Genomic DNA, 16,313 nt, shown 5'->3' on the forward strand with positions numbered 1-16,313 from the left:
ATGATGTCATAATTACAACATAATATCTTTTTTTAAATTGGACCTAAGTGGCTTCCATAATCAACAGCATATGGAATAAAATTGAATTTTTAAGTTAAGTTGAACTTTACTTAACAAAAATAAAATATGAAAATCCACAAATGGAATCAATAATTATAAGATACAACATACCTGCCTCACTTTTAAGGTAATAGGTTGGACAAATATCATTCCTTGCTATATCAGCTGTTGCCTGAAAAACAATTTAATGAAAGTTATCCACATTAAGTTCTTAGTAAAACACCATAAAGCAATTTACTTAGGCTCTAATTGATTCTTGGAAATTACTTTATGTTTGTCAAAAATTCTCAATAGACATACTCTTTAAGCAAACACAGACCTATTAACATTTTATTTCATTTTTCAGAATGAAAACTAAATAGAACTTTTAAAAAATTTACCAATTATCTTTGAGAAAATCCCCATTAGAGATACTGCCCATTTCAAGGTCTTTTATCTATATTAATGAAAATGAGACCAAACAGCAATATCTTACTTGGTATTCATATAATCAATATGTTTTTCATATAATTCAATTTTAACTTGAACTTAATACATAAGAATTTAACCACAAATGTGGGTAATAACTTCATTAACATGCAAAAAGATCTCACATCAATTTCAGTTAAATTTTCAGTAATGTATACGTCATATAACTTAGACATAACTTTTCATGTAAATAACTTTTACCATTCATTCTACTGGGGTGTAAAAACTTCAATTTTCTACAAAATCACATTTGGATACAAAATATAAAAGCATAATTCCAACAGGTGGAAATTGGAACTTCCACAAACCATGCAAGACATATGACAGGCTCCTTATTTTACCCCTGCCAATTCAATCATTAGGGTCATAAAATTCACCAGAAAATGCAAATCTACTGTGTGGTAAAAGAACTGATAAACTTGAGTCTCCATCTGTTATTTCCCTGATAGCTTCTCCTCAAACCATACCTTTGAGGCGTCATAAGTGTTTTTACAGTATACAGGTTCGAACTGGCTACTTGGACCAAGTGGGTTGTAAACAAAGTTTTCTGTGGGACACTGTGACACACAAATCTGAAAATGAAATTATTCAAACATTGAAAGACAACTTGTTAAGAAAATTACAGGTTAATTCCTACTTCTTTTTGTCTTTGGAAATTGTGAAGCAATGTAGGGATGTACAGTGTATGTGTCTTTTTAACCACTGGCCAGCAATTTAATTTTTGTGAAATGTTTCCTACCATTTTACACTTTCTATATTTTCTTCAGATTTTATAGGAGAGCCTATAAATTCTTCAATCAACCATTTCTCAAATCTATATGGTAAAAAACAACCTTGCATGCTGAAAATTTTAATTTTACTACAATTATGAAACCACTCATTACATAACTATACGTAATCATCACATACCTGTGGTGTGGGACATCCCTTTACAAATACACCAATACCCATCCTTCCACAAGTAACAAGATCAAAGAAGAAAAGGTAATCCTTGCCTCTGTAAAAATGTCATTTCAAAGATACATCTATGAAACAAAAGTAGATTAAACACAATGTTACCAGTAATATGAATTATCCCTATTTTGTTTAAAATCCCTTTGATCTTGATATACAATGATTTTCAATCTCAAGGCAGTCAAGTGAGAATAAAAATTATCGCTAGTTTCTATGTTCTCATGTGACATGCAAGCAACAGCGTAAGAATATTTGACGACCCAAATAACTGTCTGTTTGTTTACTGTGCATGAAATAATGGCTAATTTGTGGCATTATATTTTCTAGTCTGTAATGGAAAATGATTAAATACAGTAACTTACTCAATAAGAATGAATAAATCCCTAAATTATTCCACAAATTTTAAACTCAACCGTCATAGTTTACTGATACTGCACACCATACGTGACATCACGTAGCACGTTGACGAAAAATGGTGCCGTAAAGAAACTTTGCAGCGCTTATAAAACTTACATATTTAGGTCAGGAAAATGAAAATAAAAGAAAACTTACACTTCAGCAAAACAGCGATAAACTGATTATCAAAGAATTTTTCAACTCACTGGAGTTTCTCATGCTCATCTCATTGAAAAAATATTCAATAATCTAATACTGAACATTGAAACAGATAGTGTTAGTCATCCTCATTTTATTATCCTGAGAGGCAAAAATATTGTTGTTAGCTAGAACATAGATGCATAAAAGAAAGTCTATAATTCCTTTCACAAGAAAATTATAGAATAAACAAGAGTAGTTCTCAAGGTCCTTTTACCTCAAAATCTATGGTAATTATAGGTGTCTTTGTACATGAATCTTTAATTTCATCTCTGCGAGTGTCATTAAAATTGATCTCAGCAAACTATAAGTTATGTTATGTTATGGAAACAGTTTATGAGTGAAGGGGCTAATTAAAAAACTAATTTCAACAGTAAAAACTTATTTGAAATATCATTGGTTCTTAAATTTGTGAGAATATTATACATAGTAATTCAAATAAAATGAGAGAAGTCATTATACTGTAGAGATTCTTAGGTTCAATATTACACATTGCAGTGTATAATTCATTATTCTTTTTTCATTTCCTCAAGTTAGTCAAAACATATTCCATGAACTTAATCCCTTCTAACAGAAAGAATAATGTAATATTACAAACTCATTTATTGTAAATATCTGAAAGAAATTGAGGTTTAACAGTTTAACAGGGAAACAGTTTTACCAAAAGCTTTTGAAGTATATTTTATTCAGGTACAACAATCCAAACTTCAAGAAAGATCAAACTTAATCTACATATCTGTACTTTTTGGGGTATAAGTATGACAATATTTGTCGGATATGACCAATGGAAACAAATGTCAGTAACCGATGTTCAAGTTCAGTCACTGTATTATGTTCCCAACTTTCACTCCATTACTGAATAGAAGAAAATGGGATTTGGTGAGGGACTGAATAATTTTGGTTTAATTTGGCTTTTAGTTCTTCTCCATCTAAATTACATTGACTCATTTTAAAAAAGGGGTCATAAGCTGGTCAATAATTGTATGTATTTTTCTTCCAAAGTTTCTTGGTTTCTCAAATGCCACCTTCAACATTTTCAAATGATCAGTAAAGCATTTGTAGTTATCTTAATACAAAATACTGTGTAGTAAGCAAGAAAATGTGTTACAATAGATTTAATATGACAGACCAGTTTGACAAATTGTCCTGTGATTTTAAGGCTATTAAGTGGTATAAAACTCTAACTGCCAACACTATCTATATATCCCCCAAACGTATAAATCCCAGATAGTACAATATCTATATACTTCATCATGTATTGACAACTAAGGGTACATAGAATTAGATATACTGAATCCTACAGATTTATTAGTTGTCAATCTTAAATATATAACATCAGTTTACAGGTACTAAACTGACCTTGAAAAGTTATAAGATACTGTCAAATTGATGAATTTATAAGACTTTGTCTAGATACACTTCCCCCATTTGTAATTACATAACTATGTAGCCTACCATTTGTATAGAGTTTAAAGTACCAGTACAAGAATAAAAGAATGATGTCAACTTACTTTTGGTTCCCTGTACCACACATCTCCCCATCAGAGTTGACAGGGTTGAGCAACAATGAGGGATCTCCATACTTAAATGCTGAAAGCAAAAACAAACTTAATTTCCAAGTCTTCAGTAAAAACATTTTTTTCTGCAATAATATCAGTAAAAAAAGAACATAATTTTGGGGTATATTTTCTATCAATACCTGCCTTTCAAATTATGGAAAATCATAAATACATTCTTGGCACTATGCTAAAATAGCCAATTTCTAGACATTAAAAGCTAGAATACATGTACATGCACAATACATTATCAACATATCACTTCAGCCATGTTAACAGTAAACTCACCAAAGTAGGACACGACACCAAACCCTGCTAGGAATATGAAAAATAACAGACAGCAAATTATATCTGTACAGGATCTAGAAAACAAACATAACCAATTGTTATTGGTTAAATAATCATGTGATCATGGTTAGGTAATTATACAGAAACAAGTGATTCTTATTCTTTAAGCTTTATAAATTAAGAGGGTGGGTGGGCATGCACGGAAAAATTGGTCTGTTGCCTGAAAATGGTCATTTTTGGCTATTTTTTTTTGTCATTTTTTGCTGGATGATGGGCTCACCAGAGGTAAAATACTGCCCAAAGTGCAATCTTTCAAAAGCTTGTTACCTCTGATGGTCATTTAAGCCAAATAAGGTTCATAACAGTGGTAATTGGAAGGTCAAGGGTCCCAAAAGTGTCATTCCTGAGAATAAATGAGGATATTTCACAATTTTTGGCATCAGATTGACCCAAAACCAGAAACTGTTAGTGTATGGGGTAGACATTGTGGGAGTGGTGAGAGACATCATTATTCTATAGAAACCAGGTGAAATGAAGCAGTATGGATTGATTCTGCTGTTGTTAGAAGCTGAGAAATGAAGCCTTCCCCTAAAAAAATCACAACTTTTTGTGGCCACCCTTACTCTTTACATCTTGTTCAGCTCTCAAGTACCTATTTTTGATGAAAACTCCATATAAGATAGTCTCGTTTAAAAACACATTCACTCAGTGTGTAGATGAAATCAAATTGAGGTTTTCCAAGTTAAAAATAAAATTGCAAAAAAAAAATCGGAAAACAGCCCCAGACTGTATATACATGTATATAATAATGGTTATTAGAATAAAAATAACATATACATCTAAACAATTCCATTTGTTTACCTTTTCTTAATTGGTCCATTAAAATCTGGATCATACTGTATAGTCTGATCTGAAATTGAACACAATATTTTCATGGATTTTGTGAAATAGAATAAAACCATCCATTAGACTGTATATTTGACATTCTGTACAAGACACTTAATTAAAGTGATAGCAGTTAGTGGTATTTAGTCTTTTTCAGGTGAGACAGTATTTCTGAATGTTTCAACTGTTAGAATGTGGATGCATACAGTACGCTCACCTCAATGTACACCAGAATATATCCATGTGTCCAGTTTCATACAAAAATCATGCATATTTTTCCCATTCAGGTCCTTTGAATTTCAAGCTTGACGACACTCTCAGTTTGCAGTTTTTTTGTGAAACAGGACCCTGATGTATGGAAACAAAAACATAACATGGTGTTTTTCTGTGACTTAGTGTGATACTAATGTATGCAGTGGTCATTAAAAGTGTGCATGTGTGTGTGTAGTTTTACTTTACAGATACAAATGTATATTGTCTTACAAGAGGAACTACATTCTGGAATAAAAACATTTTTATTTTTTCAATATTATTGTCATTCTTGAGTCAGATTGAAATGTCCATGTAGAACCCAGTTTTTTGTAGTAGTGCACCTCTATTATAGCTGGTTTCAATCAAATTTAAATTAACTTCAACAGATTTTAACTTGGCACAAGTTAAACCAAAATTAAAATTGATTGTATCAGACATTTTAGTACCAAGTTTTAAAAAAGTACCATTCCATGTAAGTATTTGGCAATAATTAGAAGACCACTTTGGGCTTAAATGCAATGATTTTAATGTAATACAAACCAATATGTCTTGTTCATTTCAAAATGCGTTGTTTCCAGATATTTTACTCATTACATAATGAAAAGTGTGGTGGATTTTCACTGTGTAACTAAATTAACAATAGCCATATCTTCGAAAGAAAAACAAGAATAGCAAGTTCATTTCAATTCTTTGGCCAATAACAGCTATTTCCTGGGTTTATTTTATATGTATAAAGAAAATGCCATGACCAAAGGCTTAAAACTGTGTGACACAAAATATTTAGAATCTGACTAACTCTTAGTTATTAGTTGGTTGGTAAATCTTTGTATACTCTTTGTTCTAGAGGCATAGATATAGGGTCCAAGAGAGACCAAGGTATAGGGTCCAATAGAGGCCAGGATGTAGGGTCTAATAGAGGCCAGGATGTAGGGTCCAAGAGAGGCCAAGGTATAGGGTCCAATAGAGGCCAGAATGTAGGATCAAATTAAGGCCTTGGTATAGGGTCCAAGAGAATCAAGGGCTTAGTTTCCAATGAAGGCCTGGGTATAGGGTTCAATAGAGACCCATATATTTAGTGTCCAATAGAGGCCAATATATAAAGTCAAATTAAGGCCAGGATATAGGGTTCAAAAGAGGCCAGTATATAGGGTTCAATAGAGGCCAGGATATAGGGTCCGACAGAGGCCAGGGTATAAGATCCAATTGATGTTGGAGTATTCTAAGGGTCTAACAGAGGCCTGAATATAGGGTCCTATTAAGGCTTGAATAAAGGGTCAAAATATCATATAAATGTAGGTACAGGGACTCCAACAAGAGCTTACTCTTTAATGCAAGATGTACTCATAGTTAAAGACTAGACAATGCCCTCTTATTGCTTGTTTTATTGTATATGACAGCTTGAGTGTTTGTCCCATGGACAATTCCCCCACAGCTTTATCTATCTACTATTAATATACACAACTTCGAATTTCACTAAAAAGCAGATGATACAATGTATGTAGAACAAACTTTGGGTCCTTAACTCTGACACAATATACATACATGATAAGACAAAAGAGAACATAATATCTTATAATATAAAACCTTAATACTTGTAAATAAATTCAGAATTTGACAACAAAAAAATAGTTTGGTTTCCAGATAAAGGGATTTAAAAGTATTAGTAATCTGGTAGACGATTATTTACTTTGATTTTTTACAATCTGTTTAGTTATCAATTGTCCCACACACGGGTCATTGAAGAAAATTGTTTCACTTCATCATTGTTTGTAAATCGTAGTGTTACTTAGACCATCTCTTTTCTATTAACACTTTCTTTTTCATATATATCTCATCTAATGTTTACTAATAGCAGGACATCAATCAGAAGAATTCAGTTTGTGAATATCTTACATGCACTTGATAAACACACATTTCCTGGGTTGTCAAGCTTTCAAGACACAAATACATAAGATCTGGCCATTTTTTAAATATCAAGAAAATAGGTTTTAAAATTTGTGAGTTTCACATCAATTTTCGTGAAATATGACAGACTAGCATTTCATGTGTACCATGAATGAATGAATGAATGTAAAATTTTGCAAATTAATCTACTATTATATATCACAGTGAAGAGAATCTAAAGATTCAGGCAAGTAGCTACCATATATGCAAAATATTAGCTTGCACATCGTATTGTCAAAAAAAAACAAACAAACAAACAGGACTAACCACTTTCTAGATTACTACATTGATGAACTCAGAGGGCATTTGATGGATAATTCTGACCATTTTCAAGGCCAGAAACCTATACCTTTAGGTTTGAAATCCTTGAATGAAGATTCTGTAGAACCCTAGGAAACATACAGGTATGACCTCAAAGAGAACAAATAGCTTTTCAAGTCCGAGATCCAAAATTGGAAGAGACACTGGTCGGATCTGGACGTAACAGACAAACCAACTTCACTTATGTCTACTCAGTCTGTTACAAAGATCTGTATCCTTCTGTTTTGCAATTATATCTATCTTTATAATCATGTCCATAAACATGCCAACCACTAAAAGGTCCTTCAGCGCATTACGACAGCTGTCTTTTCTCTTCAATATTAACTTTCTGTTAAATGGAAAGTTCTCTGAAGTTTTGGGGAAATGGGTCAACCATGCAGCCTCATGTTGGCTCTTTGTTCAGCAATCCATTGATCCATCTGTTCAGTGCACTTAAGCTTAGCTTTGTGTTTAAATAGATTTTTCAGAGACCTTAAGTGGCATATTCATGAAACTTTGTACAGTTGGGTGCAACATGGACAACAAATAGAATGAAAAATGGACAGTTTTTTTCATATATGGACGACACATTTCCTTGTTAACTGTAAAGAAGAATTATTCAGGCTTCAAAATACAATTAGCTAGCGCAGTATTTATTGAGTACTACAATTCCAAGAATAATCTTCAAAGAATGACAGGAATCAGAGAATCTGAATAAGAGAAATTCTCACCCATATATCCTAATAATCATGCTTTAGATAATCAGATTCAGCAAAATAGTCTACTCTAAACTATGGTAAATAATCAAGTTTTTCTAGTTCAAAAACCCCCTTCAATTCCTCAGGTACTCAGAGGGCTATGCCCCCCCTGATCCCCTACTAGGGTCCTGCCCTGGGCCTACTGGAGACCTTCAGCAGTCCCCAGACCCCTTGCAGCAAGATTTCTGCTGACTCATACATAAAATATTAGGTACGTCCCTTTTAATGTTTTAAGATTTACAATAGGGGCTTAAACTTTTTCTTTAAGAAAAAAATAGGAATTTCATTCACTTGTTTTAATGATGACATGTTTTATCACGCTAAATAACATATAGTACTTTCATAATTAAGGCAGGCATGGTTCCCAAGAAAGGTGTGCTAGAAGCATGCCCATTTCCTGATGTTGGGGAAAGTTCTATTTGCCTCATATCTTGATTTTATCTTCACAAATTCTAACCCCAAATGACCTTTCCTAGCCTCACTTTGCTTTTAATTGAGGACTGATTCTGCAACGTTAAAGGTTGGAATTCTATTCCTCAAATCGCCAAGTTCGAAAATTATCTAATTAACAGTGCAGATATAATTTACGCCATCCTGACATGAAATCATGGATCCTCCCAAACTAGAAACTTACATACATTTCTTATAACGTCCTATCAAATCGGCTTTTCATGTCGTAAGGGGCTGGGAGTAAAGGGGAAAGGAACAAGAAAATATCTGACAAAACAAATAGTGGGTTGAGGAGGGGAGTATTTGAAATTGGGGACCGAAACATATTTATCTAAAGTATAATGCGTTGGATATTGAATGTGTTTAGTAAACTTTTGTTTGTTTTGTTTTTGGTTTTTTTTGTCTTTGTATTTGCTTTTGTTCTTTTTTGTTGTTGTTGTTGTTTTTTTTTATGGTATATCGGTTTAAGAGTAAATCACTTGGATCAATTGATGTCACTCCCTTTTTGTTTGTGGGAGTTAATCATTTTGATAGTGCCATAGTTTTTTTGTGGTATGTCTTGATTTCCGTATCTTCAATATTTATAAGTAATTCTCTCCACATTACTTTGGGTCTTAGACAGATGTCTTACTCAAAGGATGAACATATATGATCATTATTCTACGGATAAAGGGACTGAATATTCAAACCAGGGAGCTAGAGTGTATATTAAAAATAAGTACCTGTTTGAACAATGGGCAAAATAAACTCTTAAAAGCAAAGACAAAAAAAACACAGCAACTAAAACAGAGCAACTGAATGCGTACAGCCCGGAAAAAATACGAAAGCACGAACTATCATGTGTAATGAATTGGTTAACATTGGCTGATCATGTGTGATCTACCGATCTGAACCCATTGGCCACCCTCTTTGTTTGAAAGTTGTACACAAATTTACCAGAGTAGCCTGGACCCTTCCTCCTTTTCCAAAATTTCCGCACCTCCCCGATGCATTTTTCAAACATGCGTTTATTTGCTGGTGTCCCACTCGTCTTTCGATTATTATGTGGTGAAGAAAACTACGCTTTATAAATACAACTATTTTGGTAATATAAACACATTACTAATGCAATTCTACTTTAAAATATGTTTTCAGTCGGAATGAGTGACTGCGTAAGAGAGATTATATAATTGTTAATATAAAAACCATCACAGAACTATTTTAACATGTTAGTTTTTGATGATAGAACAGTTCACACAATAAATCACCACGAAGCTATTTAGTTCAGTATACCAATCATTTTCGGTTGTACCTATCTTTCCTTATATATTTTCCCTTATGTTTTGATATCAAAGAATCATTTTTTTAAGAGATACATTTTTTATGGAGACTTACCTTCTGGGGCGACTTTGTTACTCGTCGACATTTCTTAAACAGTTTCATCCATTTTCTGTAAGATACAACCCGGATGCTAACAATCCCAAGACACTATTTATCTTCTATACCTACAAATCAATACACAATTCAAAATAGTTATTGTAATAAAGTAGTAATGAATTCCTCAGTGTTTTATAAAACAATAGCTCCTTTGATATAACATTTAAATTATAGCAGAGATACAGTCGTGACAACTGAGATGGCCTTACGCGAACTGTTGAAGGGTACAAAACGGGGGATAAAATGCGCAAATAAAAGCATTCTTCTATTGATTAATACTAACTACCCGTATCTTTGATAGTTTTCCGATAATGATTTTGCAATTTCATTCTTAAACGATGAGGCCAGAGGAATTGTATTTCGATCGTTCATTATTGTATCGAATTTACGACAATTAGTACATGTAGAAACTTGTGATTTTATCAACCGTGCTGCATTTAAATGCGTTTAAATCTGTCACAATACTATGTAACGTTTTTCTTGATTTGTCACAAGCACTCTGAGTAGTTGGTCCTCTTTTGGGCAAACTCGATTATTTTGTATAACATGGATTGTACTGTGTCGTTGTTTTACTTGATACTCTACAATTCGCGTTTCGAATAGCATATAACTGAATAATGCTGTTTTTAACATTGACTGAAATTGATTAGAAATTAATTCATCAAGATTTTTGTGTGTGTTTGACTTTGGCTTTCAGGGCCGTAACTACCATTGAGCCAACGGAGGCAATTGCCTTCCCTAGAATTTCAGCAACATTAAAAATAAGATTTTCTAAATATAATCATGCCTTTGAAAGATCGATTCCCAGAGAAACTGCAATCCGTTTTCTATGGCAATTATCTGGTACCGTCGTTGATAAAAAAAAACCTTGACCGCTGAAGTTGTTGATATTATGAAAACGCAGTACATGTACACACTATAGCTTGCTCCCACTATCAAACATGCAGCCTCACTAGTATATAACCTGTAGTTATATACTAGTGGGGCTGCATATTAGATACTGTAGTCGGAGCAAGTCCCTGTGATGTACATGGATGATTTACCAACCCGAAATGACTTTCCTCAAGAAGTAGAAAGATGGGTAGCAAAATCCATCAGGTTAGGTTGAAGATAGATAAAATAAAATATATAATGAAAATATTTATTTACGATACAAGCCAAATGCCAGTTTCAAGGATTGTTGTTGGTATTCTGGAGGACATTTAGGCATTACCTCGGGGTTTGGAGATTAGTGGAAAAATCAATTCCACTTCGTCCCCCGATATTTCAAATGGAGTGTCCTAGGTTTATACTGGTCGATTTGAGTGGTTCATTATATCCAAATATATAATATGGTCCGAGCTACGGGCCAAAAATGTCAGTGCAAAAATGTATGGAACCCTATGGAATCAATAATTAAAGGGCTGTAGCCATATGGATGGTAGTAAGAAAATCCATAGTGCATTCGGAGCAGAATAGAACAATAGACATATAGTGTGTACATCAGATTATTCGAATGGCATGTATTTTGTAAAGGAAACTCTGACCAATAGTGCTGAAATTTAGTATAGAGAAAGAAAATGTGGAATACTGTCAAAGATACGTACAAAAACAAATAATTACTTTTTTAATATATATTTACATCAATTCAAGAATCTATGTTGCCAAACTCATGGAAAAGGTCCAATTTAATGCCATTACAGAATTCGACGGAGGGGGGGCTTTGCCCCCGAACCCCCTTCTAAGGGCCTCAATTGCCGGCCCCCTAACCCCTGCCTACTCTAACTTAAGCCCTTAGTTACGGCCATGGCTTTGGCCAGCTTATGCATATATGAGTTTGAAACCTAATCTTGTTCATAAAGCAGAAACTGCCCAATCCTATCCGATAACTTTTTTATTACTGATAAAAAATCCTTTACTTAGGATACATATTTGTATGTGTTTGTAAGTATACAAAAATTAAAACAGTCACGCTGTCGTCATATACAGTTATACGTAGAACCAAGTTGCACACAAATTCAAGGCTTCACAACAAAGACAGCCTTTGATTGTTAAGCCGATACTCGGGGTTTAAATGACAGGAAATGCATAGCCTTTAAACAAGTACAATTACTGGGGCAATCAATATTTAATTTATTCGATCTTCATCCGATTTGATTGATACAAAAAAAAATGTCATGTAATCAGTTGACAATAACACCATATCCGTTCATTCCGTACGTTTTACAAATCGCCATGGCTACAGAGAACAACAAATAAATTACAGACTCGGTCCGATTCATTGGATATAAACAAGTCGTCAAGTGAATGTATCCGAGACCCATTGGTTTGTAATTAAAAGCATACCACATTAGACCAGGGACGGGTCCAGGATTTTAGGTTAGGGGGCGCACAGTAAACATTTCTGAGGTTAAATTTTTGAAATATTCTTCTAGAGTGGGTGCAATGTAGATATCGTTTGTGGTAAAATTAGCAAGACATTAAAGTTTCAACTTAAAACCGCCTAAATCTGTCCCTGACAACCCATGCTTTGCAAATTTTAAGGGGGCGCAGGCCCGCCGAGCCCCCGCCTAACTGAATCCGCTCTGCATCAGACCAGATTATAATGTACAAGACTTATACCAACAGGACAACTACCTATCGACATTACCTATTATTGTTTTTTTTAAAACGATCATTTGTCTTCAAATTTTCTTTACGCAATTCCAAAGACATTTTTTTAACAGATTAAGAAATTGGACGCGGATGCACTACCATCATTAAAATGCAAAGGGCGTTGAACAGGCTATGGATGTGGAAATAATCCAAAAGTCTCAGACAGAATAAAATCCCAACAACAAACAGTAAGTTGGTGCGCGAGCAAGTTGAAGCTGAATACAAAATTTCGAGTCGTTCCCATGAACAGTTGCTGGGGTTTTTACGACGAAAATCTAAGAAACCTTAAAACAGCAACTAAACTGTCATGCAGGGAGTTGACCAAGCTGTACAGTGACACACGGTTACATATACATCACTTCAAACTGAAGCTGAATACAAAATTTCGAGTCCTTCCCATGAACAGTTGAGATTTTTATGGGATCGACGTATTCATGTACGTACAGCAGTAAAATGATACCTAGAGGCGGACACAGACAAAAATAGTGTTTAAAGAAAATGCACTAGCAAAGCCTTACAGTTAAGCATATTTTGTGTACAACGTTGTGTAGTAATCATGGATTGGATTCGCAGTCTAATAAAGCAATACTGTTCAGGCAGGTGCCCGACCATGTTTTATGGTGTATTGTATTCAATCTCAAATCAATGGAGAGGTAAATAAATGCGGGCACGAGACCGCAATTAATTTTCAAGTGCATTTCAATATACACATTTGAGCAGATTAAAAAAATTCCACCGGCGCAAACTGAATAAAACTTCTCTGGCCTAAAGATATGAACAAACAGGATTTTATATATAAATTGTAGAAAATTTTACCCTCATTTTCTGAAATTAATACATATAATTCGGAGATGGGGTAAACATGACAAATGAACTGAGTTAAAAGTCCTAAATTTTAACCTTCTTCCACTGAACCAAATCACAACTTTCAGTCAGAATTGATTAATGAAAAAAAATCCCATGTAATTTTAACCTAGTTTCTACCAATTAGAGGCAAAACTTCAGCAAATAAGTTTCCAGTAAAAATATGAAAAAATGTGGAAGGTACCTACTACCAAAGTTGGAACTAAAACCAAGGGGAATTAATTGTGTTCTCGTACCTGCGTATGTCAAAAGATTATGTGTTTAAGAACGAACGTAGGCTTATCCTTCTAAGTAAAATTTTAACAAAAACTATCTATATCCTGATCTCGCCACGACTGTGTCTGTGTATCTGTCTGTCTATCTCTCATTCTCTCTTTCTTCCTCAAATTTCGCGTCAAATGAGCAGTTAATTCTTAGAAGAATTCATTGCTGTAGTGGTTGAGAGAAATTAAGTTGCTTTCTCATACATATGATAGTTGAGTTTCTTTATATTATGCCAATGAACTTGGTTTGGTTTTGATGACTCTACATGGACCGGAATGGGAATGTAGCAAAACTTTGGCGGTCATTCTGAAAATGCAAAAGTCACTAAATTTTCTTGTATCTTTTTTTTTCAAACCATGAATAATCAGGTTAACTTTTTACAATCCAGATCTGTTTTGTGAAGAAAAAAAAACAAGTACCATACCCACCGCCGGAAGTCGGATGCCATAATGTTAGCTTCAGATATTTAACGTTTTAAAAGAATGACATCACAATACAGTTTGTTTAAATTTCGCGTATATACATAAGCGCGGGAATATGTAGCACCTGAAACGACTGGAAATATTTTTTGGGCTAGGTTGCACAGATCCATGAATACATATATATTGTCTTCTGCTATAAGTGTGCTATTTAATTTAATATGGTGCACGTGAAACATGTGATGGGACGATGCCAATCATGGAATACAGTATGAATCCAAGGAAAGTTTTGGCCGTTTTAATATTTTTCTATATTTTAGATACCTCTTAAAACATATGAGATATCTTAGTTATAGATTTATAAGATATCTTATTTAATCTAGAAAATATTTTATATAAATTAACATATGGTCGATTTTCGTTTTTTATAAATAGGTTCACTTCATTTATTTTATGGCCTTTTACAGCTTGCTTTATGGTTTGGGCTTTGCCCACAATCGGAGACTGTGCGTTGACCCGTAGAAGTTCTATTATTCGTTGTTTGGCTTTTGATGGATGACTGTCTCCTTTGTATTCATACCAAACCTACTTTTTTGATATTTATGAGATATCTTATATATCATAAACGATATCTCAATTAATATATAAGATGTCTAAATTGATAGATGAGATAGGTCTATATCATATATTTAAATTAAATTATAACTTTTATGTATGTGCATTTTAAGTGTTTGTTTAAACTTTCTTTCGTCTACCCTATATCGTCTACCCTATATCGCATATCCTATATCACACCCTAGACCTATAACTCATACCTTATATCGCACCCCTTCACAGACTATACATGTACTTGGAGTATGGTTGAAATATGACATGTTAAAATCTATATCACATGCTATATTAACCCTCGACCTATATTACCCCGCGGGCCTTTGGCCTTTGTGATGATATAGGAATCTCGGTTTGATACAGCATGTGATACAGATTTTGACATGTAATATTCAATACATCTTATATGTGATTAAGATATGATCGCATATACTATTTATGATATCTCATATACTTTATAAGATATCTTATATGGTAATTTTGAAAACGGCTTGCCATATTTACCCTCTGTTCGTTGGAAATTATATTTTATTTTTTACGCAGATTTAAGGGAAAATTAACAAATGATAGCCTGAAACTCACGCTACCTTACATAAGTTTTTGGATCGGATCCTCCTTTTATGAATATCTGGGTGTTCCTATGGAAGTCAACTCGTTATACTCACATATTACGCGTATTGAGAGCCACTACATAAACTATTCATATTAAAGAGTGAATCGATGATTTTAGGCTTCTGGATCCAGGAATTCAAGTTTGTTAGTTCCAGGACTTCAAGTTTGTTGGGTATAAGATTTCAGGTTTTTGGATCGAGGATTTCAAGTTTGTTGGGTCCAGGATTTCAGGTTTGTGTCATCTAGGATTTCCAGTTTGCAAGACTAAAATCTGGACCAATTAAGACCGTTTGCAGTTTTACAGGCTATACACACTGATTTTATATCAAAGGAATTCAAATGAAATTTTAGTATACTAATTATAAATTTGATATTTTATCAGCATAGGCTGTTGTTTTATAACTTTTTTTTATCGAAACCATCCCATATTCCTTACACCAAAACATCAATTAATTACAAATCTTTGTTAGATTCAGGCAAAATGGGAAAAAAAACTGAAACATGCATGCCTAAATCCCACCAAAACACTTGAAGAAGTCTTTTCTATTTGAAATTATCGCGATTTGATCAATTAATCGGAACTACTTGGTCATTTCCGCTACACTAGAACATAAGGGCAAGTATATAATTCAGATCTCTAATTGATATCATTTGAAATTATTCATTAGAGTGCCAGAAACTTGAGATTTCGGACTGTAGTGACTAAGTGTTCATTTGCAGTTCATTGAAATAAGATAATAACTGATATCATCAAGATGATATGGAAAATCTTGACTTTATTTCTTGATTCTGATTGTACAATAGCATGTCAAAGTGGTTTGGGTTTCACACCATGTTCCTCCCAATGCCCGTTTCCTAGGGAGACTGATACATTAAGTGCTCGTGGTAAGTGTCGAGAGGAGATGCATAAACGAGGAATAGGTCAACAAGATAAGGAGGATAGTTCACATTACAAGTACTTGAAACGTAAAGATAAGTACTTTCTT

At 33.7% G+C, this 16,313-nt stretch overlaps 1 protein-coding gene across 3 annotated transcripts in view; it reads right to left on the reverse strand.

The window, feature by feature from the left end:
- The window catches only part of LOC148611357 (choline transporter-like protein 2), a 34,164-nt gene extending 20,187 nt beyond the window's left edge, over positions 1–13,977 (reverse strand). The window contains exons 1-8 of one of the 3 annotated variants that reach the window (XM_088591820.1): positions 13,660–13,977; positions 9,884–9,993; positions 4,782–4,830; positions 3,921–3,994; positions 3,588–3,666; positions 1,438–1,525; positions 996–1,100; positions 172–232 (exon numbers count right to left, since the gene is read on the reverse strand). In XM_088591820.1, the coding sequence (XP_088447946.1) occupies positions 172–232; positions 996–1,100; positions 1,438–1,525; positions 3,588–3,666; positions 3,921–3,994; positions 4,782–4,830; positions 9,884–9,914 (487 nt within the window). In that variant the 5' untranslated portion in view covers positions 9,915–9,993; positions 13,660–13,977. Of the gene's footprint in view, positions 1–171; positions 233–995; positions 1,101–1,437; positions 1,526–3,587; positions 3,667–3,920; positions 3,995–4,781; positions 4,831–9,883; positions 9,994–10,134; positions 10,154–10,208; positions 10,228–13,659 lie in introns of those variants that run through there. The other 2 variants (XM_088591822.1, XM_088591821.1) reach the window with 2 other exon arrangements.
- Between the last annotated feature and the right edge of the window lie 2,336 nt (positions 13,978–16,313).

The sequence above is a fragment of the Perna viridis genome, chromosome 7 (genome assembly GCF_037379345.1).
Source record: "Perna viridis isolate PV_CMFRI_1.1 ecotype Kerala chromosome 7, ASM3737934v1, whole genome shotgun sequence".
Lineage (NCBI taxonomy): Eukaryota > Metazoa > Mollusca > Bivalvia > Mytilida > Mytilidae > Perna > Perna viridis.